The sequence below is a fragment of the Capsella rubella genome, unplaced genomic scaffold (assembly GCF_000375325.1).
Source record: "Capsella rubella cultivar Monte Gargano unplaced genomic scaffold, Caprub1_0 scaffold_1, whole genome shotgun sequence".
In the NCBI taxonomy this organism is placed as follows: Eukaryota; Viridiplantae; Streptophyta; class Magnoliopsida; order Brassicales; family Brassicaceae; genus Capsella; species Capsella rubella.
In genome coordinates, this window is record NW_006238923.1 from 13,630,170 (window position 1) to 13,657,999 (window position 27,830).

General features: G+C 39.3%; 2 protein-coding genes, 1 long non-coding RNA gene and 1 other non-coding gene across 4 annotated transcripts; 2 read left to right on the plus strand and 2 right to left on the minus strand.

Annotated features, from left to right (window-relative positions):
* Positions 1–11,514: 11,514 nt before the first annotated feature.
* LOC111832385 lies at positions 11,515–12,966 on the minus strand. Its single transcript, XM_023788692.1, has 3 exons — positions 12,708–12,966; positions 11,927–12,633; positions 11,515–11,832 (listed from the first exon to the last, which is right to left on the minus strand). Exons 1-3 carry the CDS (start codon positions 12,964–12,966, stop codon positions 11,515–11,517), a joined length of 1,284 nt encoding a protein of 427 aa, XP_023644460.1.
* On the plus strand, positions 12,456–12,563 carry LOC111828804. The gene has a single exon (XR_002832564.1). It is a non-coding gene; the product is annotated as a small nucleolar RNA R71 (small nucleolar RNA).
* Positions 12,967–17,786: 4,820 nt separating the features above from the next.
* On the plus strand, positions 17,787–18,933 carry LOC17897563. Its single transcript, XM_006305302.2, has 2 exons — positions 17,787–18,301; positions 18,392–18,933. Exons 1-2 carry the CDS (start codon positions 17,811–17,813, stop codon positions 18,870–18,872), a joined length of 972 nt encoding a protein of 323 aa, XP_006305364.1. The 5' UTR covers positions 17,787–17,810; the 3' UTR covers positions 18,873–18,933.
* Positions 18,934–24,005: 5,072 nt separating this feature from the next.
* On the minus strand, positions 24,006–27,533 carry LOC111832626. Its single transcript, XR_002835524.1, has 2 exons — positions 26,620–27,533; positions 24,006–24,319 (listed from the first exon to the last, which is right to left on the minus strand). It is a non-coding gene; the product is annotated as an uncharacterized LOC111832626 (long non-coding RNA).
* Between the last annotated feature and the right edge of the window lie 297 nt (positions 27,534–27,830).

The following is a 27,830-nucleotide window of genomic DNA, read 5'->3' on the forward strand; positions in this document are numbered from 1 at the left end:
ATGGATACACTAATCCAGAAGGGAACAAACGAATCTAACTTAAACACTCTAGCAAACTAACATTCTCCACCTAATCTATCCCATCCTCAAGAATCCTAACACTACTCAGACACAGAAATCATGTTAAACATCATAAACCCAAAATCCTTCAAAACATGCATAATAATAAAGAAGACGGGAAGGTAAACAAAAATGATCAAAGAACTAAGTGAAAAATCTTAATAACTTAAAAGAAATCTCAACTACAATTTTCTGGATTGTTTGGTGGCTAACAACAAAAACCTAAGGGTAAAAACTCGATCCCCTGGGAAATGCCAAAAGGGACCTTTTTATACCAATATTTAGGCAAAACTTAAAACATAAAACGACAAAGTAAAAAGCGCTTTAAAAGTTGTAGTGATCCTGTCGGTCGAGTGAGCGCGTCGAGTAACACATAATTTCTTCTCTGCATCATTACATACTCGACCATGTATCTCGAGTGAGCGTATCGAGTGATCTGTGAAATCATCTGCTACTCTTCTGCTTTGCTCGATCCTGTCACTTGAGTATGCCCATCGAGTGACAGTTGATTCTGTTCCTCGGTTCACTATATCATCCTACTCGATCAGCCTCTAGATCCGCTACTCGATCACCCAACTTGATCATGTGCATCGAGTGAAGTATGTTTCTGCAACGTATCTTTGCTTCTCACTCGATCGTCCCCCTCGATCATATGCATGTCGAGTAACGATTGTTCCTCTGCTTTGCTCTGCATGTCTCCTAAGTACCCGAAACACTCAAAATATGCAGAATGTATGCAAGACATGCATGATATGCACAAAACCTACCTAAGTATGCAAAACATGCAAAAAGTGATCAATATGATGCAAATCAACAAGTGAATGATGCTGAAAAGATGATGAATACATGCTTAAAAAGTGATGAAATGCAGACTTAGTATTTGCTTGCCCTCAAGCAAAGCAACAAGAAACAAAGTGGAAGAGAGGTTTGAAAATGGGGTCTCGGAACCTGTAACTTGCAAGATAGAGAAATTAAAATCAATGTCCTGGTTACTAAGTCTTCGATGCATGCTGAGAGAACTTTACTTAAAGACTTTAGACAAACTCATCAAATCCGAAACTGATCCTATCCCTTGACCTACACATGCATTTAAATCATTCATTCCTTTTAACATTCATTATTCAAGAATATTAATCTGGTTGTGCAAAGCTTGAAGACTCACTTGGCTAGGCAGAAAAAGGTTTTGAGAATCAAGAGGGTTTAAACAATTTCATGACAAGGATCTCTCAATGAATGGATTGAGCTCTAGGTAGAATGCTAAAGGTGAGGACCAACAAATGCATACAGGAATAAAACCTTGACTACCCAATGGTTCCCAAGTGCTTACTCATAATCATCTAAACCCGAATGATCCCTATGTTCTACCCTTAAACATCATTCCCATTTTTTTCCTTTTTCTTGCCTTAGGAGAAGTTTCTTACCAATACTAGTGGAGAGGGTTTTTTTTTCTTACTATGGTTCAATATCCTTCTTGAGACATAAGACATCAAAACTTTTTCTCTTCCTTTTCATCCCAGAACCATTCTCTGCATAACATGCTATCCCCACAAAAATCAATCACTAGAGTATAAACTTCTTGAAAAACATTCTCCTCCTAAGGACACAACCTTTTTATTTTCTGTTTCTCTTCTTTCTTTCCACAATCATTCCAATCCCAAACCCAAGTAAGAATCCCGACCTAGTCCTATCTGATTTGAAAGTGAAAAACAGAACTACTGAAGACTTTAATCATGTCGGCTTATATCTAACACGTTCTCCCCAAGCATAATCTGGTAAAAGACCACTCAAAAATTATCAACTAGCTTGAAAGAAAAGGATAGGCTGTGGGTATGGCAAACTGATCAAAAGAAAGATCAGCTACTTGAATCAACAAGAGTGGTGAAAGGAGGAAGATGATCCAAATATGTATATGGTGATCATGTAAGCAAGCAAAACACAGCCAGATATTTGCAAGTCAAGATTAAGTTCTTATAAGGTAAGGAATGAAATCATATCACAACATGTTTCAACCAAGTTCAAGAATGCTCTTCATGAATCCCAAGTTTGTTTCAGACTTACTTCAAGTTCAATCATCATGCATCAAAGAGCTAAAAACCAGGGCATTGATCTCACCTAGTGAATCATAGCAAGCTAACAAGGTGTAAATCATCATCGCCTCCTATGCTAATGCAACAGTCCTACATGAAACAATCTAGACTCAATCTTAATATGCAAATGCAGGCTACATGAGCACTCTGTTTTTTAAAAAAAATTTCTGAAATTTTTTCAAATATGTAGGGGTTTTCAATGCACATATATGAATGCAGATTATATGCTAAAAATTCGAAATAAAAAAAGAGAAGACAACATCAAATTTCATCCCAAACCCTCCCCCAAACTCAAATTACATAGTCTCTTGTGTAATAAAAATTTGAGAGCTAGTTTGAGAATCAAATAAACAAAAGTATGAAAATGCAATGGTATATATAGATGAAGGTTTGGAATGGTCATTGACTCGCTTGTATAAGCAGCTGGTGCAGGCTGCGTAGGAGGAGCCTCTGCTGGTTGCTCAACGTTCTACTCGACCGGATCCTCAGTAAGGTCTTTGAAATGATGCGCACTTGGATCGACAGTCAGGTCCTCAATGTGATCCTCAGTTTGATCCATGGTCAAATCCTCAACGTGATGCTCGTCTTGCAAGTTTGATGAACTAGCTTTTACCTTCCGTCTTACTGCCTTCTTCTTTTTCCTTTTCTCCTTCTTCTTGCTATCCTTGAGCTCATGGGAAGACTGTCTCGGAGGAGAGGAAGAAACGTTATGCTCTCTATACTCATAGGCTGAATGACGTGATGGAGAAGGAGTTCTGTAGCGTGCTGGGACATCACTCGTGGACAAACGGCGTTGAACTGGTTTGGCATCCTGCGGAATAGTATCTACAAATGTTGTGGTGGTGGAGGCGCAGGTGAACTTACTCATCAAGCTCTTCATCTTCGACTTCATAGATCTTATGGCCTTGTCTTGTAGCATGTTCCATTTCTACAGTGTACTGATGCGCTTGTGAACCTCTACCAAGCTCTTGCCTTGTCTAGGCGCTGTGTCGTCCTTGAAGTGATACCTCTCTGGCCTGTACTCATCTGAATCCTCTTCCATCTGATCATCCTCTTTCTCAGATATCTCCATCGCTTCCTCACCATCTGTTGTGTAGAGAGCCTCTGCAGGAGGTACAAACTCAATGTTTCTTCCTTCGCAGTAGTGTCCCGTCTGCTGAGTTCTGCAACTGCTCAGCTTCACTACCCAAGTTCTATAACTGAGTAGCTGGTGCAACAAAGTTAATGAGGGTGATGTATCAGTTGTATCACCTTGCAGTAGTGTCTCGTCTGCTGCAGTTAACAAGAGATCCTTGAGTGCGAGATCAATCATCTCCAGCTCCCCGTTGATCAGTGTCCTGTTGTCTCCCTCGCGAAGAACATCTTTGCAATTGATTGATGGAAGTAGCGGATAACTGGACTTCTGATGTGGTTGCTCTTGGTCCTAGATGAAGCAAACTTCTTCTCATTCCCAATTGTTTCCCAAAGAGCCAACAACTCATCCCTATCAATATTCTGCCCAGTCCCTGTTCCATTAGGGAATCCAAACAAACCTTCCAGCTCTCTGATGGTCAGGAAGTACTCATGATCATGGATAGTGAAAGTGATGTATCCCAATCCGCCATCTGATTTAGTGTCCGGATAATTCTCATAAAGGTGTATACCAAGCGTATAGAGGAATTGTATGGTCTCCTCCTTGTATGCGTTGCGCGCACTAATCATGAGTGTGCGGAGATGACTGTGCTCGAACATATACTCGACATCATCAGAGATAGCCAGCTCATCCATTGTATGCTGGCAAGGATACCTCATGCCCTGAAAATCATGCTGATGAAACAGTTTGTAGTACACTCCCGGGGCTCCATTGGTTTCTTACCCAAAGAATTATTGTCTTTGCTTCTTGCCTGAGACGGACCAACACCAGACGCTTTCTGATATGCAGCTTTTTTCTTCTCCATATAGACATTGGACATAGACTGAGGAGATGCATGCTCTGTTGACTTACATCCATACTTCTCACGCATTTCATGCAACAAATCTCTTGACATTGTGATACTGAAACAGTTGTACTTCAAAGCTAAAAGTTAGCTTGTTAGTGTGCCAAATATCAAGATAAAATGTCAAAGTTGAAAAGAGAAATTCAAAGGTAAGTACCACTTAGCGAGTTTGTCACGGTCACATTATGCGGTCGAGTGAGATTTGGTGAATCCGGTCGAGTGAAGCAAGTGTACTATCAATCGAGTGACAAGAGTGTGGATGATGTTGATTGAGCAGCTCGCTGATCGAGTAAAGTGGTGGTTCGTGATAGAGAGCCTCGTCGGTCGAGTCATGGTCGATGATGGTCGAATGAAGAAGAGGTGGTCGAGTTAATTTGTGCTCGGTCAAGTGAAGACACGCGAGTTGAATGACGTCGATCGAGTGAGTACTTCGCAAGTGAGCAATCCGTCGATCGACTGAAGAGGATGTTGGTCGAGTGAGCTGAAAACTGGTCGACTAGAATCGAGAGAGACGATGGTGAGGAGCCGACGGTTGAGTGAGGCGGCGGTAACGTTGGTTGAGTGAAACGAGTGACAGCTTTACCGTCGAGTGAATCGAGTTGGATAAAGACGAGGCCGAGCTGCTTCTTCGAGTGAGAAGCTGACGGCAACGGTCGAGTGAGAGGTTATGTAGAGAGTCGCCGGTCGAGTTGCTCTTGTCAAGTGTCCGTCGGTTAAGTCTCGACAGGTTGAGTGGAGATATCCGCGGTCGAGTGAGCTACGCCGAGTGAGAGAGGTGATGACGGTCGAGTGGAGGGACAGCGAGCATGAGAGAATCGAGTGAGTAAAATCGAGTGGAGAGGATGAGAGTGAAATTTAAAAGTTCGAATGTTTGTGTGGTTGATGAGAGTGAAAAAAAGTGGGTAAGGAGGATGATGAGAATAGAGATTGTGTGGGTGTGAATGAAAGAAGGGAAAAGAATTGAGAGGATAAGAAAATCAATGAGTAAAAAGGGTGTTGGGGATGAGGGGATCGAGTAATGTTTTTTTTTTTCCTTGAAGTTGCATCCCTAAACGGCTTTTGTTTCCCACTCCACATTTTTCTCCTTGAATTAACAACCCTAAACGGCTTTTGTTTCCCACTCCACATTTTTCTCTTTATCAATCATCATTGATTCCACATCCGCCATCACACTCTCCTTTTAACTGTTTTGGTATTCATGTCCAAACTCCATCAATGTGTGATCCTGACCAACATAAAACCAAAAGCAAAAATCAAAAACACAAGAAAAATCCTAAGCAATAACAATGTAGACATTGCCATTTGATGGAGGGTTGAACGGTCCCATGAAATCAATTGCCCAAACATCAAAAATTTTGAATTCTAAAATTGGGTTATGAGGCATCTCATTCCTTCTGTTGATGTTACCCATCCTCTGGCAGGCGTCACATTTGGTTATGAAACTGTTTGTATCCTTGAAAAAAGTTGGCCACCAAAGGCATGCTTGTAAAATCTTCTGAACTGTTTTTAATGTGACGAAATATCCTCTATATGCGGATCCATGACAGTGCTCAAGCACTCCCTGCACTTCCCCTTCTGCTATGCATCTCCTAAACATCCCATCTGATCCCCTCTTGTACAAGTAAAGTTCATCATAGAAGTAATGGTTGACATCTCTGAAAACCTTCTTTTTCCTATAAGGATCCATGTTTGTAGAAAATCTCTCCATAGACCTTGTAGTTAACAACATCCGCGTACCAAAGCATACTCTCTGAATTGACTGCTAGACATTGAGGGAAGCTCTTTCATAGCCATTCTTGTTTGATGCATCTTCTTGCATATCTCAAAGACCATAAGATGTTCTTTAGGCATGGAATCATCAATAGGGATTGGATATTCTATCGTCAATTTGGAAAGGTGATCTGCAACACCAATCTCTATGCCCTTATTATCAACAGTCTCCATATCAAATTCCTGGAGTAGAAGTATCCATCTCAGCAGTCTCGACTTGGTGTCCTTCTTCGAGTATACATGTCTAAGTGGAGCATGGTCTGTGTAGACCACTACCTTTGATCCCACCAAGTAACTTCTAAACTTCTAAAATGCAAAGACTACAGCCAAGAGCTCTTTCTCTGTTGTTGCGTACCTCCCTTGTGTCTCATCAAGAGTTCTGCTCGCATAGTAGATGACATGCAGCTTCTTCTCTATTCGTTGTCCTAACACAGCCCCTACTACATAATCAGAAGCATCATACATTATCTCAAAAGGATGGTCCCAATCTGGAGCTTGGACTATTGGTGCTGAGACAAAAGCCTCTTTGATCTTGTTAAAAGCTTCCAGACAGCTCTCATCAACTACAAACTCGACCTCCTTGCACAATAATCTTGTGACGGGTCTTGCAATTTTTGAGAAATCCTTAATGAATCTTCCGTAGAACCTAGCATGCCCAAGAAAACTCCTTATATATTTGACTGTCTTGGGAGGTTGCAGCTGTACCATGACCTCAATCTTTGCCTTATCAACCTCAATCCCTTTCTCTGATACCTTGTGTCCCAACACTATCCATTCGTTCACCATGAAGTGGCACTTCTCCCAGTTGAACACTAGGCTTGTCTCCTCACATCTTGCTAATACCATGCAGAGATTCAACAAACATGAGGAGAAAGAGGAGCCATACACGGAAAAGTCATCCGTGAATACCTCCACCATCTCCTCTATCAAATCAGAAAATATAGAGTCCATACACCTCTGGCATATTGCAGGCGCATTACACAAACCAAAAGGCATGCGTCTGTAGGCAAATGCCATAGGGACACGTGAAAGTGGTATTTTCCTGAGCATTTGGGTGGATAGGGATTTGGAAGAATTCACTATACCCATCAAGAAAACAGTAGTAGGGATAATTGGCTAATCTTTCCAACATTTGATCAATGAAAGGATGTGGGAAGTGGTCTTTCCTTAATGCATCATTCAGTTTTCTATCAATGCACATCCTATTACCAGTGATAGTGTTAGTGAGGATCAATTCATCTTTTTCATTTTTTATCACTTTAATTCCACCCTTCTTAGGTACACAGTGAACTGGGGATATCCAACTACTATCAGAGATATGATAGATAACCTCAACATTCAACAGTTTAAGAATTTCTTTTTTCACACTTCCTTAAGATTAGGATTCAGTCTCCTTTGCGGTTTAATACTAGTGCATGATTTATTTTCCAGATTGATCCTATATATGTAGAGACTAGGTGAGATCCCCTTGATATCAACTAAAGAATAACCTATGACCGGCCTTCTATATTTTCTAAAGTCACTAAACTTGACTTTTATGCCTTTAAAGCTTTTGGAGGCTCATAGAGAGGTATGGAGGACCCCTCTGGTGTCTCTTGATCAGTTAGGTAACGCTTGACACGTTGACCGTTCACAGTGAACTTGATGCCGTCCTTGTCCAGAAGAGTGATTGCACCAAATGGCAATACATTCTTGATTTCAATCGGTCCAGACCATCTAGACTTGAGCTTTCCAGGAAACAACTTAAGTCTGGAATTGAACAGCAAGACTTGATCACCAGCCTTAAACTCCTTAACAACAATCTTCTTGTCATGGAATGCCTTGGTTCTCTCCTTTTAGATCTTCAAACTTTCGAAAGCATCAAATCTGATTTCTTCAAGCTCATGGATGTCAAGAACTCTCTTTGTCTGGGCTGCATCAATATCCATGTTCAGAAGCTTGATAGTCCAAAGTGCCTTATACTTAATTTCCACAGGGAGATGACATGCTTTACCATACAACAACTAAAAAGGTGTCCTTCCTATTGGTATATTAAAAGCTGTCCTGTACGCCCATAGAGTTACATCCAACTTGTTAGACAAATCTTTCTTTGAAACCCCAACAACTCTTGACAAGATTCCTTTTATCTGCTTGTTAGAGACCTCAACTTGTCCATAAGTCTAGGGATGGTAGGCTGTAGACACCTTATGCTTTACACCATATTTCTTCAACATCCTTTCAAAAACCTTGATGATGAAAGTGTACCACCATCACTGATCACTGCTCTCGGCACTCCATATCTGGGAAAGATGATGCTCTTGAACAGTTTCAAAACAACCTTGTGATCATTGGTGGGACTTGCAATGACTTCAACCCATTTTCAGACATAGTCACATGCAACAAGAATGTAGAAATTGCCATTTGATGGAGGGTTGAACGGTCCCATGAAATCAATTCCCCAAACATCAAAATTTTTGACTTCTAAAATCGAGTTATGAGGCATCTCATTCCTTATGTTGATGTTACCCATCCTCTGGCAGGCGTCACACTTGGTGATGAACTGTTTGTATCCTTGGAAAAAGTTGGCCACCAAAGGCATGCTTGTAAAATCTTCTGAACTGTTTTGAATGTGGCTAAATGTCCTCCATATGCGGATCCATGCCAGTGCTCAAGCACTCCCTGCACTTCCCCTTCTGCTATGCATCTCCTAAACAGCCCATCTGATCCCCTCTTGTACAAGTAAGGTTCATCCTAGAAGTAATGGTTGACATCTCTGAAAACCTTCTTTTTCCTATAAGGATCCATGTCTGTAGAAATCTCTCCACAAACCTTGTAGTTAACAACATCCGCGTACCAAGGCATACTCTCTGAATTGACTGCTAGACATTAAGAGAAGCTCTTTCATAGCCATTCCTGTTTGATGCATTTTCTTGCATATCTCAAAGACCATAAGATGTTCTTTAGGCATGGAATCATCAATAGGGATTGGATCTTCTATCCTCAATTTTGAAAGGTGATCTACAACACCATTCTCTATGCCTTTATTATCAACAATCTCCATATCAAATTCCTGGAGTAGAAGTATCCATCTAAGCAGTCTAGGCTTGGTGTCCTTCTTCGAGTATACATGTCTAAGTGCAGCATGGTCTGTGTAGGCTACTACCTTTGATCCCACCAAGTAACTTCTAAACTTCTCAAATGCAAAGACTACATCCAAGAGCTCTTTCTCTGTTGTTGCGTACCTCCCTTGTGTCTCATCAAGAGTTCTGCTCGTATAGTAGATGACATGCAGCTTCTTCTCTATTCGCTGCCCTAACACAGCCCCTACAACATAATCAGAAACATCACACATTATCTCAAAAGGATGGTCCCAATCTGGAGCTTGGACTATTGGTGCTGAGACTAAAGCCTCTTTGATCTTGTTAAAAGCTTCTAGACAGCTCTCATCAACTACAAACTCGACCTCCTTGCACAACAATCTTGTGAGGGGTCTTGCAATTTTTGAGAAGTCCTTAATGAATCTTCCGTAGAACCTAGCATGCCCAAGAAAACTCCTTATATATTTGACTGTCTTGGGAGGTTGCAGCTGTACCATGACCTCAATCTTTGCCTTATCAACCTCAATCCCCTTCTCTGATACCTTGTGTCCCAACACTATCCCTTCGTTCACCATGAAGTGGCACTTCTCCCAGTTGAAAACTAGGCTTGTCTCCTCACATCTGGCTAATACCATGCAGAGATTCAACAAACATGAGGAGAAGAAGAACCATACACGGAAAAGTCATTCGTGAATACCTCCACCATCTCCTCTATCAAATCCGAGAATATAGAGTTCATACACCTCTGAAATGTTGCAGGCGCATTACACAAACCAAAAGGCATGCGTCTGTAGGCAAATGTGCCATAGAGACAAGTGAAAGTGGTATTTTCCTGAGCATTTGGGTGGATAGGGATTTGGAAGAATCCACTATACCCATCAAGGTAACAGTAGTAGGGATGATTGGCTAATCTTTCCAACATTTGATCAATGAAAGGAAAAGGGAAGTGGTCTTTCCTTGATGCATCATTCAATTTTCTGTAATCAATGCACATCCTATGACCAGTGATAGTGCTAGTGAGGATCAATTCATATTTTTCATTTTTAAACACTGTAATTCCACCCTTCTTAGGTACACAGTGAACTTGGGATATCCAAGTACTATCAGAGATAGGATAAATAACCCAAACATTCAACAGTTTAAGAATTTCTTTATTCACAACTTCCTTAAGATTAGGATTCAGTCTCCTTTGAGGTTCAATACTAATGTATGATTTATTTTCCAGATTGATCCTATGTATGCAGAGACTAGGTGAGATCCCCTTGATATCATCTAAAGAATAACCTATGGCCCTTCTATATTTTCTAAGCTCAGTTACTAGCAACTATAATTCCTCATTATTTAAGCTAGCATTCACAATGACAGGATAAGTAGAGCTGGATCCAAGGAATACGTACCTCAGTCCTAAGGGTAGCGGTTTGAGCTCAACTTTGGGAGCTTTTAACTCTGACCAGTCATCATCCGCCGCATTGATAGGATCATCAGCTGGGTGAGTGATCAGGTTGCCATTGACTTCCTCCTCTACTGCGCATACCTCCTTGAAAGACTCATCCAATTCTTCAAAACGTTATGAATCATCAGTTGCCTTGTAGGTATCCAGCAATGTTTCGTAGACTTTAGTCTTAGCATGAAGGAACCCATCTGATCCATTCTTTGTCAAGGCTGTCTTGAGATGATCCTCTACAGTAAGTTCTTCTAAAAGTTCATCAGCTAACTAATCCATCTCCTCTATCTAGAACACCTTGCCATTGATCGTTGGTTTCTTCATGGACTCCTTGATGTCATATGTCATCTTGAAGTCTTCTCCCAAGCATAGATCAATCTTTCCCTTCTTAACATCAATGATAGCTCTTGCAGTAGTTAGGAATGGCCTTCCAAGAATCAAGGGATCCTTAGGCTCTTCATCCATTTCCAATACAACGAAATATGTAGGGAGTTCAACAACATCATTTTTTATCGGCAAGTCTTCCAAGAGTCCATGCAGGAGCCTCACTTATCTATAAGTTAGAATGATAGATATGTTGCATGCCTAGTATCTTGTGAATTCTAAACGCTTAGCCATAGACAATGGCATTAGACTCACTGAAGCTCCAAGATCACATAGTCACCTACTGAAAGATAGAGGTCCTAGTGAGCAAGGTAGAGTGAATGATCCAGGATCCTTAAGCTTCATGGGAGCGATCTTCTTCTGGATAATGGTACTGCATTCATGACTCAATATCACCATGCCTTGGACTTTTTTTGCTCTCTCCATAACCAAATCTTTGAGGAACTTCTCCTAAGGAGGGACAAGTGCGAATGCATCCAGCAATGGCATTCTCAACTCAATCTCTTTCACTTGTTTTCAAATAAAGCCTTATACTTCTCAGCTTGTTGCTTTTTGAATCGTCATGGAAATGGTAGAGGTGGTTTGTATGGTGGGGGAACGTATCTCACAGACTTATCCTTGGAGGCTGCAGGTGTTTCAGCATGTTTCTCAGCAGGTTGAGGAGCTTCTTCAGGTACGGCTTCTGATTCTTTTAAATGAACAAACGGATCTTCATTCTAACATGCATCCTCCCCTTCCAAGTCTTCAATGTCCTTATTGACATCAACATGCCCTTGTCTGGGAGGCAAATTTTTACCGCTCCTCAGCGTGATGTCATGAGCAAACTCCTTAGGATTCTGAACAGCTTTTCCTGGGAGTTGGCCAGGCTTTGGGGCAGAAGTAGAAGCAGTTTTGCCCTCCATATACTTGATCTTGGAATTCAGAGTCTCAATCTTCATATTCATATCATTGTATAAGCAGTCCAACCTCTGAGTCAGCTCAGCAAACGTCTTAACATTGTCCTTGGAGCCACTTGCTTGTCCATGGAGGAGTTGCTAAAGCATGTTTTCATGTCATGGTTTGGTGCCTGAGGAGGCGGAGCGTGTTGAGGTTGGAATCCTAGTGGTGGTCATGCTGGAGGTTGGTAACCTTGCTATTGAACACATAACCTTCGTTGTAGGGCACAAATGGTTTGTTTTGCCCCTGCTGCTGCTGTTTTGGAGGTATATAAACCTGATCCTGGGGATTTGCAACATTGGTGCTCCTATAAGACAGATTGGGATTCTGCTTATAGGGGTTATATCCCTTGTTGTATCCACCTTGGTTATGTATAAAGCTTATCTCCTCAGATTGTTCTTCCTCCCCATCCAGAATCTGGAAAGGGTCTTCTTCATAGAAGAAATGGATGTTCCTTTGCTGGCTCATTAAGAGTTTATCCAGCTTATTATTCACAACTTTCATCTCCTTTTTGTATTTCTCATCAAGATATGTGTTTGCCTTGATGGTTCTGTCATAGTCTTCATTGTAGTTGCCATCAGATTGGGATAGGTTCTCAACAAGCTCCCAACCATCGTCAACGTCCTTGTTCAGAAAGTTGCCATTGCTGGCAGTGTCAAGTAACATCCGGATCTTTGGGAGAACTCTCCGGTAAAGAGTGCGGAGGAGAGACTCCATGGTGAAGACATGGTGGGGACACTGAGACTGATAACTTTTGAAGCGCTCCCAGGCTTCACAGAGCGTTTCACCACTCTTTTGAGTGAACCCAGAGATCTCGTTGCGCAGACGTGTAGTTCTAGAGTTCGAGAAAAACTTGGCAAGAAATGACTGCTTGCATTGATCCCAGGAGGTAATAGATCCTGGAGGAATAGTTTTTTTTCCCATTGATGAGCTTTGTCACCCAGAGAGAATGGAAGGAAACGTAGCTTGAAACCGTCCTCACTGACTCCATAAATCTTGGTGAGACTGCATAGACGATCAAACTCATCGAGGTGATCCAAGGGGTCTTCCATAGGCAGACCATGAAATTTATTTTGCTGGACTACGGAGATCAGACCACTCTTGCTCTCGAAGTTGTTGTTCTGCACTGCTGGAGGCACTATACCCTGACGATGGGTATGGTTGCGTGGAGCATCACCAGCTCCAATCCGTGTAGGTGCCCGTGGTGGAAGTGGTTGTTGAGGCTTTTCCATCTCCACTTGTGGTGGTGTAGGTACCAAGCGATCAATAAAGTCGGAGGGCTAGAACAAGTTCTATGTACCTTGCGACCATGTGTGAATACAACTCAAATCAACTTAGATCGCGAGATAGTTGAGTGTGTGCATACAACTCAATCAACTTAGATCTTGAGACGGTTGAGTGTGTCAGTCAAGTAGGAGCAGTTGAGCAAGAGTTGTACCTGAATCAATAGGCAAGCAAAAAGAACAGAGTAAGTAACTGTAGTGAATGTTGAGTAACAACTTGATCTCAACAAGTCTGAAATCTCAAATGTAACAAACAAACACCCAAATGGCAGCTGCTCCAAATTGATACTAGGTTTTTACTACTAATTACCCTAGAGTACTATCATGTCATTGTAGCACAATAGGTATCAGTCCAGTCAAGTGTGATGCTAGCAATCAAGATATATCAGAAATGATTAAGTCAAGCAAAGTATAAATGATTTTGGTTTCCAATGATCCTAAGCGAACATGTTAAACATGCGATAAATGTAAGGCTGCAAAACATACACTATTATGCATAAATTAAAACGTAATGATTATCGATACTAGCAAGAAGACAGAACAGAAAAAGTAAATAGTAAGTGTATAAAACAGAAAGCACAAATGGATAGAAGATCCTAAGGATGAGGTTATTGATGTAGGTCGAGTATGCTAATCTACTTAGAGTGTTTAACAAACGACAAACATACTAATCCCTAGACAATGAACATCAAATACTTGTTAATCCAATCTCCACCTAATCTATCCCATCCTCAAGAATCCTAACACTACTCAGACACAGAAATCATGTTAAACATCATAAACCCAGAATCCTTCAAAACATGCATAATAATAGAGACGACGGGAAGATAAACAACAATGATCAAAGAACTAAGTGAAAAATCTTAATAACTTCAAAGAAATATCAATTACAATTTTCTGGATTGTTTGGTGGCTAACAACAAAAACCTAAGGGTAAAAACTCGATCCCCTGGACAATGCCAAAAGAGACCTATTTATACCAATGTTTGGGCAAAACTTAAAACATAAAACGACCCAGTAAAAAGCGCTTTAAAAGTTATAGTGACCCTGTCGGTCGAGTGAGCGCGTCGAGTAACACATAATTTCTTCTCTGCATCATTACATACTCGACCATGTATCTCGAGTGAGCGTATCGAGTATGCCCATCGAGTGACAGTTAATCATTACATACTCGACCATGTATTCTACAACGTATCTCTGCTTCTCACTCGATCGTCCCACTCGATCATATGCATGTCGAGTAACGCTTGTTCCTCTGCTTCGCTCTGCATGTCTCCTAAGTACCTAAAATACTCCAAATACGCAGAATGTATGCAAGACATGCATGATATGCACAAAACCTACCTAAGTATGCAAAACATGCAAAAAGTGATCTATATGATGCGTATCAACAAGTGAATGATGCTGAAAAGATGATGAATACATGCTCAAAAAGTGATGAAATACAGACTTATCACCCACCAAATTAATCTTCTCCAGCATACGCATCTAAGGAATAATAATGAATTTTTTTTTATATTTAAAAGCTTAATACCCTTAAATACTCCTTAAAACCGACCGATAATGTTGGTCTAAGAAACCTTATGCTTGTTTCAGGATGATATATGAGGTTTGAGAACAAGTGTGGGTACATTGGAGGAAGAAAAGATTTCCAACTGAAGGGGAGTCCAATCTAATCCTAAGGATCTATGGTCATTTCAACATAGCAAGCCAAATCAACAATAAAGCTTATGAACTTGAGCTGCGAGGTAAGTATAATGTGAGTTACTGTTTAAAAATTACTGACTTAGTTCTTTTCATTGTAGATGAATTGGATTTGAGGTCAAATCCTTTTCAAGAAGGAGAGGATGATATGATCATCATGCCTAGAACAACGGATTTGGAACTTCATAAAGAGCTTGTAGCCGAGGAGGAGCTTGAAGCAGAAGAGCAGCTCGAAGCTAAGGAGCCGTTTGGACCAGAGAATGAACTTATAGTGGAGAAAGAGTATGAGAAAGATGTTATCTTAACCTCATTGGTTTTGATACATGATCACCAAATGGGCATGTGTCTCATTTGTACTCTTTTTCCGTTGTCAAGTTTTGTCCCAATGGGTTTTCTTGACAAGGTTTTTAATGAGGCAAATGATTCACATTCAAATCACCCATTTATTGATCCAAACCATGGTCGAACATTCAGAAATTGGCCCAAGAGAATATATACCAAACCCAGCTTGTTTACGCTTATTTCAAACCTAAGAAGAGCCCAAACATAGTGTCTAATTTTGCTGGCCAAGAGAAGTGACGAAAATAAGTAGTTCAATGTTCATTTCTATTCAAACTCTAACTATAATATTTTGTTATTTCCAAGGTAGTCATGGGAGTGTGTTCCAAGACTTCCTTCTTCTCTATAAACCCCTTGTAATCTCTTTGAGACCTTAACCCTTCTTATTATCAAAACCTTTTATTTCTCTAAGGAGATCTTTTCGTTGGTGTGTATATCCATCGATCATCTTGTTGGTGTGTATATCCAGCAAAACCCTTAGCTTTTTTTGGTGCGTATATCCAAAGGTTCTAGGTTTAGTATCGTGAAGCTATTCTGCAAGCTCCTTGTGATATCCATTGACCATTCAACTTCTATTCCGCTTTACGGCTTTCCAGCCAAATCTATCCTTGCTCAAATTAAGAGTGTCGAATACTATGGAGATTCTCATCATCTGGTATCAGAGCACGCTCTGAAGTTGAGTACTCTAACCATTTCATGTTTGTTCATCATTGTCTGTTCATCTTTTCTGTCGCCTAGTCATATTTTTTTAATTTTCATAAATTATTGGCTTGTTAAAAAATTGGGAAATAAATTGCAAATGCATCTAGGACGAGTCTAGTTTTAGAAAAAAATTATTTCCGGAAATTTTCAGCATTGTTTGATAATTTATTTGTCCCAATCAATTGGTACTGTCGTAAATAGGGTTTCAGGAAAGTTTGGTGTCATTTGAAGGGTTATTTTGTGTTTGTTGTGTCCAATCTTTTTTATTTCAAAAAGAACTTGTTACTGGTGACTTGTGTGTTGATTTGTTTCAGGAAAAATTGTTGACACCAAGGAAGAAGAAACAATCCCCAATCGCAACAACAAACGGTTGCTTAAGAAATTCTCAACATGGATGGAGAAAATAATGAAGACAGAATTTGAAGCACTTCGGCAAGATCTTAAGATGGCATAGAGTTCCTTGGAAGGAGTGAGCTTCTTGCTCTTCCTTGGTGCAACAACCCTCCTAGGCTCAATTTCTTCCATAGGTTCATCAGCATCCTCCTCTGCTGGCCTCTTCCCCTTCGTAATTTCTTCTCTGGAAATCAGATTGTCCTGTCCCGATCGACTGACCCGATCGACTGACCCGATCGGGTGATCGGGTCTGAGCTGGAGCTTGGGTATCCTTCTTCTCTTTTCTGGCCCGATCGAGTCCGGTCTAAGGAGCACGGGGACTGCTATTAGATGCCGTATCACGTCCCGGAAACGGCACGGGGACGGGATCGTCAAAGGGACGCCGGTGAGACGTTTCACTGCCGTCTCTACAGCAACGGAGTCGGCAACATAAAACAGGAAATGGGACGTGTTGAATTCTGAGAAGTTTCGGAGACGTTTCTCTAATATTTAAGCGTCACATGTTAAATAAATGGCAAATTAATTTATTTTTCAATAAAAACACAAACAAAAAAGGAATTTTAGGAGATATCTAGGGTTTTTTCATAATATAAGCGACTCATATCCTTCTCCAAAGTCTAAAGTCTAAACTCTCACCAAGACACCAACACAACACCATCTCTTACGTCTTACCAACACGGAAACACTGTAAGTATGTATCGTCTATGATCTCCTTTTTTTTGGTGTGAGTATTGTCTATGTTTTTTTTTGGGGTGAGTATCGTATTGGTGTGAGTATCATATATGTTTTTGGTGTGAGTATCGACTATGATCTGATTTGTTTTGGTGTGAATCGCTGTTTGTAAGAAAGTGACGATGATTGAAAGACGAGATATGAAAGCATTGCAAGACGCGTTAGAGGACAAGAAAAATGAGTCTGGACCAAAAGACGTGTCTTTGCCTTGTGAAACGAATTATGCTTTCAAGAAAAGAAAATCTAGTTTTTCACCCTTTGAAAAAGCATTTGGTGTTGTAGTCAGGGACCAACTGGATGAAGAAATTGCCAGAATGTTTTACACTGGAGGTTTGGCTTTTAATTTGGCAAGGAACCCTCGCTATCATAGGTCTTATCAGTTTGCTGCTGCCAACAAAATTGATGGATATGTGCCTCCGGGTTATAATAATTTGAGGACGAAGTTGTTACAGAAAGAGAGAAACCATGTTGAGGGATTATTGGTACCGCTTAAGTCAAGATGGAAAGAAAAAGGGGTAAAAATTGTGTCTGATGGTTGGAGTGATCCTATAAGAAAACCTTTGATTAATTTCATTGGTATTTCTGGAAGTGCTCCTCTATTTCTCACGGCTGTGGATTGTTTTGGCGAAGTGGACGATAAGTTCTTCATTTCTAATTTAATGAAAGAAGTTATTAATGAAGTGGGTCATCAAAAAGTTGTGCAAATCATCATTGACAATGCAGCAAATTGTAAGGCGGCTGGAGAGATTATTGAATGTTCTTATCCTCACATTTATTGGACGCCTTGTGTGGTACACACATTGAATCTTGCATTGAAGAATATATGTGCAGCAACGAATGTGGAATCAAATCTTGAGAGATATGAGGCGTGCAATTGGATAACACTTGTTCATGGGGATGCTCTTGCAATCAAAAATTATATCATGAACCACAACATGAGACTAGAAATCTTTAGTAAGTTCTCTCCTCTTAAGTTACTTTCGGTGGCTGATACTCGTTTTACTTCCATTATTGTGATGCTTAAAAGACTGAAGCTTATCAAAACCGGCCTCCCAGCCATGGTTATAAGCGAGGAGTGGTCTACTTATCGAGATGATGACGTTGAGAAAGCTAATTTCGTTAAGAGTAAGCTTTTGAATGATAATTCGTGGGACAAAGTGTCTTATATTATTGATTTCACAAGACCTATATATGACATGATCAGATTTTGTGACACTGATAAACCATGCCTTCATTTGGTGTATGAGATGTGGGATTCCATGATTGAGAGGGTGAAGTTTGAGATATACAAGAAAGAAGAACGTGAAATGTCTGATTTTAGTGTCTTCTATGATGTGGTTTACGAAATCTTAGTGGCTCGTTGGGCGAAGAATAACACTCCTCTACATTGCTTAGCTCACTCGTTAAACCCAAGGTATGATTTTAAAATAATTTTTTTTATGTTGTAGATTTTAAAATATTTATTTATATACAACACAATTTTTTTATGTTGTACATTTTATAGTGAAGCTTGGCTAACTGAAGATTCCACGAGAATTAGTCCTCATAAGGATGGAGAAATCTCAACTGAGAGGATGAAATGCTGCCGAAGATTGTTTCCTAGTACTGAAGATCATACTAAAGTTATGATTGAGTATGCATTATTCTCGACGAAGAGTGGTCCTTTTGAGGATTTAACATGCATTTTGGAGATATCTACTATGGAACCTAAACTTTGGTGGGCTAATTTTGGTGCTCATACTCCTTATCTCCAGACTTTGGCGTTCAAGCTTCTTGGACAACCTAGTTCTTCTTCTTGTGCTGAGCGTAATTGGAGTACATACTCATTTATCCATTCTCTTAAAAGAAACAAATTGACTACAAGTCGGGCTGAAGACTTGGTTTACATTCACAACAATTTGCGGCTTCTATCAAGAAACACCCAAGATTATCAAGATGAAAAGACAAAACAGTGGGATGTTGGTGGACATGAAGGTGATATTTAAGCTGAGGCTGGAATATTGGAGTTCACAAACCTTTCATTAGATGATCCAGATTTATAAAATGACTTTCTCAATAATTAGTTTTTTTTTATTGTTATTTGAGATACTAAATCGAATTGGTTTTCTTATGTTAAGACATATATTTATAATTAAAGGTATTGAATTAAGCTATAAACAAAGTTGTTCTACAATCCTGTTCCATGAGAGAAGCCCAACTAAGTGGATTCAGCCCAAAAAGACTGAAGAATGATCAATTTTCGTCCATAGCAAAATAGCATTTAATTCTTTCGATTTCTCTCTCTCTTACATACACTTTAAAGTTTGAATTTCATCTCCCTAGATGCTCTGCATGTTGAGCTATTATTATGGACATTTTTGATGTATTTGCCTTCTATATAATGAGGTTATCTCATGAATAATAAGATTAAGCCTTTTTGATATTTTTGGAACCTTTTGAAAGTGTTTATCATTTTTCGTCAATGGTGTGTAATATCCATTGGTTTGGTTAATGGTGTGTAATATCTATTGATCAATGCATGATCCGTCTTGGTGTGTCATATCCAGGGGGTCTTGTCGAGAGTGATTCTCATTGTCACCCTTGAATTCGTCTTAGTGTGTCATATCTAAGGGATTCAAGTTCGGTAAATCAAGAGTCTTCCGCAGCTCTTGTGCGACCATTCACTCCACCAACCTTGTTCTTCATGGCTTCACCGTCCGTTGAACTTAAAGAATATCTTTTCACCATCTTAGAGTATCGTGTCCCCCGGAGGATTTTATCATTTGGTATCAGAGCAACACTCTAAAAGCTTGGTCTATCATTCTATCACTCCATCATCTACTCACCTCTTCATTTTCTTTCATTCATCTTTTATCTTTCACCTTCTTTTCTGATTTTATATTTTATCTATTTATTTTTATCCAAAAAAAACAAAAAAAAGGAAGAGAAAAATATTTTGACATCCATGAAATTTCTTGCAATTTCTTCAGCGGTTTGGTTGTGATGGGCCTCCCCTTTGATCTTGAAAGGCTTCTTCTCCTTGGTTGAATTTCTCTTGAAGGCATCTTAATTGTCTGAGAATCAAGAACTCAAAGCTCAACTTGAGTAGGTTAGCAACCTAGAAAAATAAGAATAGCAAGAACAAAAGCAAGAACAAACCCAGAAATTATGAAGAGCAATGAACTAGAGAGAAGGAAAAGAGAAATCTAGAGAGAGAAGTGATATTTTGGCAAAATGAGAGTGTGAGGGAGTTTAGTCGAGTTTGGAGTTTAAATAGAGAGTGAGAGGGGACAAAAACTGAAGAGAGGAGCGTTTTTTGGTCGGGTGTAGTTTGAATTTTGAATTTCAAATCGGGTTGACCATTGACCCGACCGTTGCTACCTTTGACTCGATCGGACGGCTGAGATTGAACCTGATCGGGTGACGTTGACTCGACCGTTGCGTCATTGACTCGACCAAGTGGGCTTTCGGTTTTGCGCTTTAAGGCCCATTTGGCTCATTTTCTCTTCCTTTTCTCCTCTTTAAGCCCATTAACACCTTTTCTTGCTCATAATCAAACATGAACACACCTTAAATAGAACACAAATAATCCAAAACAACATAAACGAAATGAAACTCAATTTTTTTCTCTTAATGACCCAATGCCTCTTTTTATAATACGTTGTGGAAGCTCTAAAACGCAAAAAGACAAATTACAAAGTTGGTTTGAGGAAAGCTCGATCGGGTGCATCCTCGATTCGTTCGGGTACTGATACACGCTCCGAACGACGAAACGAATGAACGGACTAGGGTTTATCCAGTTGGCCTTCGCTCTCTCTCGATGGAACCACGAACAAAGGAGAAACTATCAATAACCAGGTAACCTTAAGACAGTAGGGACTCGCACAACCAAGTAACAAACTCACATGGAACGATTCAAGGGGAAACCACTCAAGAACACTCGTGTAAGGCTCTCAACTTGCAAACGGCGCACGAGAAGAAAGTTCAGCTTTATTGATCTAGGGTAAAAACGTGACTACAAGGCTGCGAGTGGGACTTTATTAATAGTCCTTCAGCCATGACCTTCAAGGGTTGAGATTCAATCTCATGAAACTAACGGTTACAAAATAAAGTAAAGAAAAAAAACAAAAATGGAAACTTGTGTCATTCGCACAAGTGAACCCTCTCCACAGGTTGGAGGCTTGGATTCGACTCTCTAAGACTTAGAATCAAAGAAATAAAAAGAAGTTCGGTCGATAGGTCCTGCAAAACAATCAAGAGAAAATGGAAATAATAAAGACCGAACTTACCTTATTCGAATAAATGAGAGGCCACATAGTTATCTCCAGTTCTTCGACGTCTTCTTCACCTTAGCTCTTGTTTTCTTGGCTATCCTCACCTTTGTACGAGCCTATATGGTCAAACCTCCATTCTTTGTGTAGCGGGTCTTGCTTTTGTCGATACGGAGAGAATAGGGCTCCCTTGGACCATCTCCCTATCCGTCCCGTTCATGGGCACCTTTGTTCCGATGGTTACCTCCAGAAGCATCACTTGTCGAGTGAATATCGAAGCCCGAGTTGTTTGGGTCGACTTTGTTCACGGTTTCACTCCGTACAAGCTTTCTGGCGGCCATGGACGGTACTTGTCGTGAGTCTTCATGTTCTGCGGGGTGTTTCTCAAAACGCTCTCGATAGAAGCTTTTAAAATTATCACTTTGTCGATGAATTTCGATGCCCGTGCCATTTGGTGGTAGGTCGTCTGGGTCGACCGTTCGTGCGTTCGTGTCGTCGGTGCCGGGTGGGGGTGCTCGACCGACATGTGTTTCTAGGGGGGTTTTTTGCGAAACAGGCTCGTTCATTAGTCTTAAAATATGGACTTGGTCGATGAAACTCACCTTGTTTGTTATGTTCTCCATCATTTGCTCGAAGGAACTTGTTGAGGCTCCTACTCACGTCCGGGGGTCGAGGGTCGGTCGACAGAATACCCATTTGGCCAGTTTCATTGATCAGTGCCTCAACTCCTTCATTGAGCGTCTCTCTTAATTTCCTTGTACGTGATCAGGTCATTGGTTTAGCTATGACCGTAAGGATTGTCGGTATCAGGTCACTCGTTGCCGGGTCATGGTCGTTCGGCGAGCACTCGTCTATACTCGGTCCTATGTCCTCATCAGGTCCTCTTCAAGCTCGGTCGAGTCCAGCTTCTCTCACTGGATCCGATTACTCGGTCCTGTCCACCTTCGTCGGGTCCATGTCTTCGAATGCTCAGAAAAGTCCGAGTGTACCTACTTTAACTCTAAAATGCAAGAAATATGCAAATGCCTATGCTAAAACTCCTAAATGTGCAATATGAAGAAAAATAGACTAAAACTCATAGGAAATAAACTCAAAACATGCAAACTATGCACAAAATATATGCTTAAGAATGTAAAAATATAGAGTTATCATATTTTCACGTAGTATAAGAGCAACTTTATGGGGAGTATGTTAGTTAGGTATGTTAGCATTAATTTAGTATTAAATTTGAAAAAGTAAAGTTTAAGAGTTTTAATTTTGTTTTTAGTTTTGAGATGTGTTTATTGGTAGGATCTTAAGTTGGGTATCTAAGAATTCTTTCTTTTTAAAATTAAATAAATTTATAATTTGTAATATAAGAAAATCTTATAATTATTGCAAATTTAGAATTTGATAACATTCATAATATAGAAATCATAAGATAGAAATTATAACATAAAGTACAATAAATTTAAACTTGATTGCAAGAAAATTTACTCCAAATATGTTCGTATTCTTCATATTCATATTCATAATACTTCATATTCTTTCCTTATCCCAAATACTTCATATCCCGCATAATACTTCATATTCTTTCCTTATCCCAAATAAGAGCCGGATTTTTGACAATTGCAAATGGAGCTTGCAAAATTCCAAAAGCACGCTCTACATCTTTACGGCAAGCTTCTTGCTGGGTTGCAAATAAAGAAGGTTTATCACCTTGTGGAAGTGGGATCGATTGGACAAATGTAGCCTATTTTGGATAAATTCCATCTGTCAGATAGTAACCCAAAGTATACTCGTTTCTGTTGACTACATACTTGTATTTTGGTGCTCGTCCTTGTAAGATGTCAACAAAAACAGGAGAGCGATCAAGAATATTGATATCATTTAAAGTACAAGGAGGTCCAAAAAACACGTGCCATATCCAAAGATCTTGCGAAGCCATAGCCTCTAAAACGATCGTCGGTTTTCCAGAGCCCCGTGTATATTGACCTTTCCAAGCGGTTGGGCAATTCTTCCACTCCTAGTGCATACAATCGATGCTTCCCATCATCCCGGAAAATCCTCTAATCTCTCCAATAATGAATAGTCTTTGAAGATCTACTGCGGTTGGTTTTCTTAGATACTCATCTCTAAAGCAAGAAATAATACTGTCAACAAAATGTTGCATGCATTTCATGGAAGTGGTTTCACCAATGCGGAGGTATTCGTCAACCGCATCAGCCGCGCACCATTTGCAAGCATACGAATTGCTGATGTACACTTTTGTAGTGGAGAGAATCCTAACCTTCCGGTCGCATCTTTTATTTGATGAAAGAAAAGAATTTCACCGGTTAGTCGATCAACAATCCGCATGAATAGAGGCTTATTCATTCTAAACCGACGTCATAAAAGATTAGGAGGGAAGGTTGCATTTTCCCCAAAATAATCGTTGTACAACCTCATGTGTCCTGCTTCACGATGTCTTTCTATATGGACTCTTTTTTCTCGGTTTTCTAGGTTATTGATAAGAACTATCCTCGTAAGAATACAAAGAATCATCCCATTCTTCTTGGAAAGATTATCAAATTCTTCATCCAAAAGTTATGAAAATTCATCGTGAGAAGATGACGCCATTTTCTATATAGAAAATAAAAGAGAATGATATATTGTGGTGATATTTAATGAATTGGAGGTGTGAAGAGAATAGAAGAGAATGATATATTGTGGTGATATTTTGCGAATCGGAGGTGCAAAGAGAATAAAAGAGAATGATATATTGTGGTTTGGATGATTAAAGAGAATAAAAGGAAAGGAAAGTTCTTGGTTTGGTCGAGTGTTTTGTGGTTTGGTAAGAAGAAAATTTTGTGTATTGGTAAGAGAATGATATGTTGTGGTTTGGTAGAGTAAGTGAAAACAATAACTGATTACAAATAGGAATATATTGAACAAGAAATGTGTTTGTGAAATTGTGTATGTGAAAATAAGAAAGAGTTGAAGAGATAGAATCGATTGTAAGAGTAAACAATAACATATACAAATTCTTCACATTTATAGCAAATTGTTGATCTTTGTTTCTTCCTTGCATTGTTGTGTCCGTGAACCCCAATTGACACACCACTCAGTCCTTGCCAATTTAATACTTGTCCCGTGAACGTGAATGATCCTTCACAGCCACAACTAGACTTGTTTATTTTCTTCTATCTCAATAACCTGTGAACCTACATGCATATGCAAACAAAAATTCAATAAAAACATCCACACAACCAAGCATTGTTCAAAGAAAACAAGACATAACAGAAACTTAAACTGAAATATACATTGATTAAAGAACACAAACATATAAAACATAACTTCATTAAAGAACACAAACATACACATACATTGATGAAAGAAAAGATACATAACTGAAACTAACAACATAACATAACACTTGTCTGATTAAAGAACATAAACATAACTGAAACAAAGCATAAAAGATTCATGAAAGGAAACACTCTCGAATTAGTTTCATTTTAAGTTCCTCTTCAATTTCAGATAGAGGACCAGCTTTAGCAAGAAGAGAGTCCAGAAGTTTCTTGTTTGTCAATTTATCATTCAACACATGCTCTTGTTGCTTCAAAGCAAAGTTTTTATCCTTAAGCTCCCACAATGTCTGAATCCTTTGCATTCGCTCCACACCAGCTTCATGATTGGGAATACTAGTGGGTGTGTAAATCAGAGTCAACCTTCCTCCTTTTGCTCTTCTCAGTATCTTTGTTAGACTATAATGAACACCACTTATGTTCCTTCCTTAAGGCTCTCCATGCATGATCTAAGGTGAACTTCTTCTTTTGATCAGTCTCAAAAATCACATGTGCTAGCTTAACAAGATCATCATCATTCATCCCACTAGCCATCTGATGTGTTGCTGCTTGATAAGCTCCCACAAACTTACAAACTATCTCACTGATCTTTGCCCATCTTTGTTTATAGTATTCTGGTTCTCTCTTAAACTGAGAAGGGACATTTGGACTTGCAGCAAAATAGGCTGCAATCCTCTTCCAAAAGGCGTCGGCTCTTTGCTCATTGCCTATATTGGCATCTTTGGATGTGTTTAGCTACGCAAATATCAACACCAAATCTTCCTTGGAGGTCCAAGCGTTCTTTGTTCTTGCTGTTCGGTTAGCAGTGGGGATGCCTTCACCATGAGTAGTAGCTTCAGAACATTGGGAGCTAAAGAGAGGAATCTCAGAATCACCAAGTCTAATTTTTGGTGACGCTAACTGATAACTATTGGGTTGACTGCTTAAAAGCTCCATGAAGCTATATGAGTTACCATATGGATTCATTGGAGTGAAGAGAATGAAAAGAGAGCAGCAAGAGAATGAAAAGTGAGAAGCAAGAGAATGAAAAGTGAAAAGGAAGATAATGAAAAGAGAGCAGCAAAAGAATGAAAGTGAAAGCTTGTGAAAGAGAATCGGCTTATACTCCTCTATGTGAATGAAAAGATAATGAAAGTGAATGAGAGTGAAAGAGATTCGGCTTATCAATATATAGATAGGTTTAAGATTTGGGAAAAATGTCATAAAAATCCCGAACTTTCAAATTTGGGACGATTTAATCCCGAACTTTAAAGAAGTCATTTTAATCACAAAGTTTTGTTGACTTTTCTGTAAAATAGCTAAGTTTTGTTGACTTAGCCGATTTAAACACGACGTTTAGTTTCTCTTTAAATTGCAAAGACGGGATTAACTATCTGTGAGTTGCTTCTGTTTCAAACCACAAAACGACGTCGTTTAACATACCAAAGAAACTAAATCCCAAAATCGATTCATAATTCACAAATCTAACTCCCTAACCCTAGAAAAATCCACAAATTTTCTTTACTTCTTGTTGAATTGTTGCCATAGTGCGGGTCCATGGAGGAAGAAAACGATTTCCAACATCGTTTTGTCGTCTAAGAAACATGGTCATTTAGGCTAAACAAAAACAGCTCACATATAGTTAACTACATCTTTAAGTTTTTAACAAAAATTAAATGTCATGCTTAAATAAGTGAAATCAATAAAACTTAGCTATTTTACCCAAAAATCAACAAAACTTTGTGATTAAAATTACTTCTTTAAAGTTCAGGATTAAATCGTCCCAAATTTGAAAGTTCAGGATTTTTATGACATTTTTCCCTTTAAGATTTAGTGTTCACAGTTGTGGAGAAAATTGAATGAAAAGCAAACTAGCATTTCTAATCATCATTTACTATCACACAAGTTGGCAAACAATACATATGTACTATCCAGTAAAACATAAACACATACACTATCAAAGAAGAGAAGAGACAGTTTTCTACCTAAATGCATTAAATGAAAAAGAAAAAGTAGACATCTATTACACATCAAACTGAGTTTCCATCATTTATTAATGAGTTAGCATATAACCAGATTCATTCAAATCCTAGTTCTATAACCAGTTTCATTCAAATCCTAGTTCTATACATGCATAAACACACAAAGAAATACAGAGATGGAATCAAAATTCTGACATGTTTTGTCTTCAGCAAATACTCCACTAACATGAGTACTCCTCCTCTGCCTTCTATCCAATGCCATTTATATAATACCAGTTGATCCCAATCCTCTCACCAGACACAATATATATGTAAAATAGAAGAGAAAAAATGGATCAATAAACATAAAGAAAGATACATCTCAGATAAACCTATCTAAAATGCCAACACCAACAAAAACTAAACAAATTCATGACACAAAATATTATCCAAAGGGGTATTAATCAACACAACAAAAGATAAAATGCAAATAACAATAATTGGGTTTAAAATTCTGTGACAATCATGCCGTAAAACCTACACACACACAATGGATGCATCTAATTCATATAATTAAAGACCTTAGCAATGAATAACAATTTTTCCCCAAATCCACAAAACATATTCAAGAATCGGGTTTCAGTTTTGTAACTATCATGCCTTAGAAACATCCCACACACTCATACAACCTTCTAATTACCCTATTTATACACACTAGCAACGAATAACCCGTTTTCCCCAAATCCACAAACCCTAATTTTACAAAATCACAAACCCTAATTTCTAAAAAGCTAAATCACATCAATTAACGGATCAATAAACAAATTTAGACCTTCAACCACCCATTGCTGCTCCCATGACGCCGATTTCGACCGCTTGACGCCGTTGTTGACTCGAAACTCGAACATCCCCTCCAGAATCGCATCCTAATCTGATTGAAAGACTTGAACCGAACACGTCTTTCACTACCTAACTTAAACTCGATGATGATCTAGAGGTGGAGAGATGGCCAGAGCTCTTGCTCGTCGGTGATACTCCGATTCGAGACGAAATCGAAGTTCATCATCGATTTCTTCTTTTAGTCGCATCGAGAGAGAGAGAGAGAAGAGAGAGAGAGAGAGAGAGAGAGAGAGAGAGAGAGAGAGAGAGAGAGAAGAAAGAAATATCTGAGTAAACAAAAAAAATACCATTATTTATTTATCAACTTACCCAATCTGATTGCGCCACGTGGCGTCTCTTAACCCACCAAATTAATCTTCTCCAGCATACGCATCTTAGCTAATGAATTTTGATTTATATTTAAAAGCTTAATATTCTTAATTACTCCTTAAAACCGACCGATAATGTCGGTCTAAGAAACCTTATGCTCGTTTCAGGATGATATATGAGGTTGGAGAACAAGTGTGGGTACATTGGAGGAAGAAAAG